General features: G+C 21.7%; 2 protein-coding genes across 6 annotated transcripts in view; one reads left to right on the top strand and one right to left on the bottom strand.

The window, feature by feature from the left end:
- The window catches only part of LOC102681925 (MIP18 family protein galla-1), a 1,631-nt gene extending 1,417 nt beyond the window's left edge, over nucleotides 1–214 (bottom strand). The window contains exon 1 of one of the 2 annotated variants that reach the window (XM_006607331.2): nucleotides 1–214. In XM_006607331.2, the coding sequence (XP_006607394.1) occupies nucleotides 1–33 (33 nt within the window). In that variant the 5' untranslated portion in view covers nucleotides 34–214. The other variant, XM_031510687.1, reaches the window with a different exon arrangement.
- The window catches only part of LOC102670596 (alanine aminotransferase 1), a 15,508-nt gene that overhangs the window by 4,100 nt on the left and 7,421 nt on the right, over nucleotides 1–3,987 (top strand). Inside the window, exons 1-2 of one of the 4 annotated variants that reach the window (XM_006607334.2) lie at nucleotides 1,347–1,623; nucleotides 1,761–1,895. The exons of 1 other annotated variant lie outside the window; for it this stretch is intronic. The gene's annotated coding sequence lies outside the window, so the exon portion shown is untranslated. Of the gene's footprint in view, nucleotides 1–1,344; nucleotides 1,624–1,718; nucleotides 1,896–3,987 lie in introns of those variants that run through there. 2 more of the 4 variants (XM_006607332.2, XM_006607333.2) reach the window with 2 other exon arrangements.

The following is a 3,987-nucleotide window of genomic DNA, read 5'->3' as shown; positions in this document are numbered from 1 at the left end:
TAGCCTCCATTTCATCGTTCGCTGGTACACCATCTCTTATCTTCCCCCCAATTGAAATTTTTCGTAAAAATGACAACATTTTTACCCCGTTCCCCCCTGTCTACTTATAGCGATCAATGATACATCATTAAAATTTGTTTATATTACGACTTGCAATTACGTAGTACTTGCAATGGACCTAACCTCTGATCAACGACTTATAAAACGCATGGTAAGTGCGAAATCATGGCGCGGAAATTTAACAACGAAAAGTTTTTTCTTTTAAATTTTTTTACTATATATTAAATTTTCATTTTTTAATAAATAAAATGTAAATAATTTTATAATATTGGAAGTTAGAAAAAATTAAACATTATATCGATGAAATATTACTCACAAAATAAATGAATTCCGTAATAATTTTAAGCTTAAATTATCGATCAAGTTATTATAAAATCGATTTAATTTGATATCGATTTATATATTTTATTGATATTTAGAACAAAAAAAGTACCATTCTATTTGATTTTAATGTATTATCAGAAAAAAAGATAATTTCCTGATTTTATAAGTTATTTTATAAGCAATTCATTTACTATATTTATGCATTAAAATTATTTATTTATTTACCTTATTTTGCTTAATGTTCTCTAAAGTTTATATTTGTTATGGAATTATTACAAGATATAAGAAACATAACCCCAAAATTTACATACATAGTTTCTATTTGTATATTAACTTATTTTCATATATCAATATTTTAAATATGTATTTGTTTATTTAACAATGTTGTTGTTTATTTTATTTTTATGAATTTATATACAATTTATAATAAATCTTATATAAATTATTTTTAATACAAGATAATGCAAAGAAAACTTTATAATTTTGAAAGATTAATGTATTTTATCTGAAGATCATAATATATTAAATCATTAAATTTATATAATTTTTTAAAACTAATTTATATTATTGAATTCTGTTTTTTTAATATAATTATGAAAAGGAATTGAAGATATACTTAATATTTTTTTTTGTTATTATATAATTTTTTTTTCTTCTAAATTTTCTAATTTTTAAAAATTTTAAGAAATTGATTTTAAATTATTAGATTTATATTGGCAAAACAATATGTAAGTATATATTGTACATTATTTATATTTCAATAAATCAATGTCATATCACAATAATGTGACGATTACATAATTTTTACAGATTATTCATCGTTTCCTTTTTAATATTTTAATTTAATATTTAAATAAAAGAAATATCGAAAAAAATTGTCATTATAATTCGTTCTCTTCCTAATAACTTTCACCTCCATTGAACTTTGATTGCTTATCTAGAAGGTGGAAGGATGGAAGGAAGTTACAACAGAATGACGAAAGTTCATAGTCCAAAAATCGTGACCTGGCTGCAACAAACATAACCTATGATCCGATTAACATTAAAAAAAAGAGTGTGCAGTCTCAAGCGACGCATCTTGCGCACGCTCCGTTCCGCAGCGAAAGCATATAGAGAGATACGTGAGGTACCTCCACCGGAGAACATTGGCGAATTCGTGGAAGCTAACGGCGATCGTGTCTGGGCCCTCCATGAAGTTGATAAACGCATTCATTCCGGCTGACCGAATGAGGTTTTAAGGTGAGAGAACGGTGCAATGCGTGTCGGACGAGGAATGCGTAAGAAAAGCTTTCTAGAGGGTCTGATCCTCCTGTTTAATCTATTATCCGCAACAGAGTATGAAATCCAAAAGCTAAACCTGTGATATGCGTCTTAAGGCGGTGGTTCAACGTGAGTTGACTGATTTCGACGAGACTTGGAATCCACATACTTGCGTTAGAAGGCTAGTCACTGATTCTCGAGTGTTTGAACTGATGATTATCCCATAGTCTTGGCTCTTTCAATTAGGGAAGGTAAGAATTGTTTTTTGGAATGAAGAATTTTATATAAAGTTTGCTAAACAAATTTTTTCATATTTTTTCTTTTGTTCAGTTTATGTGCATTTTTTTTTTGTATTCTTTTTTAGAAAGATTGATAGCGTTCATTCATTTTTTTTTTTTTAGTTTTTTTTTCATTATTTCATAGGAAATAAATTAAATTCTTATGATATTATTTATGATTTATATTTATACTAGAATGAAGAGAAATTGTAATTATTTCAGAGAAAGTTTAAACATTTACACCATAATTATCGAAAATGTGAAATGGTGTTTATAATTAATGTGATTATTTTTTCATGTGAAAGTATGCTATACGATTGTAAAATGATTAAATGAAGAAAATTTATTCGTGATTTATTATTCGTTTTATCATTTATTTAATATAATCTTTCTTTTTTTTATTTTATTGTTTAAATTATTATATTATTCATATAAATTTAAATATTTAATATTTTTTGTTTAATAGATATATATTCTATATCTATTATCGAAGGAGATAAATAGAGAAAAACTAGACAAAAAATAAATAAAAGAAGATATTATGTCTCTTTGATTCATTCGTTTCTTGAATGTATTGGAAATGAGAAGCATGTGAATGAAATAGAGAAAAAAATTCGACATTTTTTTCTTTATATTACTTATATATATATATTACATAATTAAATTTATTATTATTATATAAATTTAACTAAAAAATCTTTAAATGAAATAATTTCATAATTATAAAATAAAAAATATAATTTTATTTTTTATATTTTAATCAATTAATAATAATTAATAATAATTAAATTGATTATAGATTAAACATATATATTTTGGCAAAATAATATCAGAAATCGGTGAGGATAATTCACTAAGCGCGGTGAAAATATCCATTAAACGAACATAGATTAAATTAGATTTTTTTTTATACAATACAATTAAATTAGATTTTTTTCTACGATACGAAATTGAAATAATAAAATATAAATATATAGAAAGTATTTATAAATATTTTCGTCATATTATTTCTTGCTTTTATTGGATGACAATTCTGCTTTCTATTTATCCTTATATTTAGGAAATATTTTAAAAATGACATAATATATTACGTCATAATTTTAGCTTATTGTTATTAATAAATTGATATGAAATTATATATTTTTTTATTTATTACATTTATAATATCTCAATAGTTAATAATATCAACTTTAGTAGCATTAATCATTCGAATTTAGATTTTCGAAATTAGATTGTGTTTTAAATATGATTATGTTCTAAATATGAAATGTAAATTAGAAAATATTACTCGAAATCAGTTACTCGAATCAACAGATGGAGCATAAGTTCTATAAGTAATTAGAAATCTTTCATTGCCTTAAATCACTATACTGAATTCAAATTAAAATAATTTATATATTTTGAACTTTTTATTAATAATATTTATTAATCAATAATATTATAATGCAAGATAAATGATTTAATTATGTGATTAATCAGAATAATTGTAGAAATTAGATAAAGAAAACAGAAGATATAAATAATTATTTATAAATTTGAAGACATATTAATTAATCTGATTGATAAAATAATTTTTTTATCATTAAATCTATTGCGTTTAGAAAGATAAATAAAAGATAAGATTAAATATAAGTATTTTTACAAATGTAGGAAAAAAATACAAAACTGATAAGAATATCTATTTCATTAAATATGTTGCTTATTTATTCTCGATAGCGATAGTAAAATCAAAAAGTATGTTGTAAAAAAAGTTATATCTTTGCAATATTTTTTTGCTTTGAAGAAAAAAAATTTTTTTTTGAAAATAATATTGAATTATAAAATTTTAAATTTATGCTATTTTTAAAATTTAGTTAAATTTTTTTTAAATTTAGTTATTTTTCTTCGTATAATATATATAAATAAAAAGACGATATAAATATATAAATATTTTTATTCATATATATAAATAAAAAGATAATGTACATATTCATTATATTTTATATTAATTTAATCTTTTTATTATTATAATTTGATTTTTTATATACATATAATTTATTCTAAATGTTAATTATTTAACAATTTA

This window comes from Apis dorsata, unplaced genomic scaffold, assembly GCF_000469605.1.
Source record: "Apis dorsata unplaced genomic scaffold, Apis dorsata 1.3 scaffold_4, whole genome shotgun sequence".
NCBI lineage: Eukaryota > Metazoa > Arthropoda > Insecta > Hymenoptera > Apidae > Apis > Apis dorsata.
This window is presented reverse-complemented; position numbering and strand designations above follow the sequence as displayed.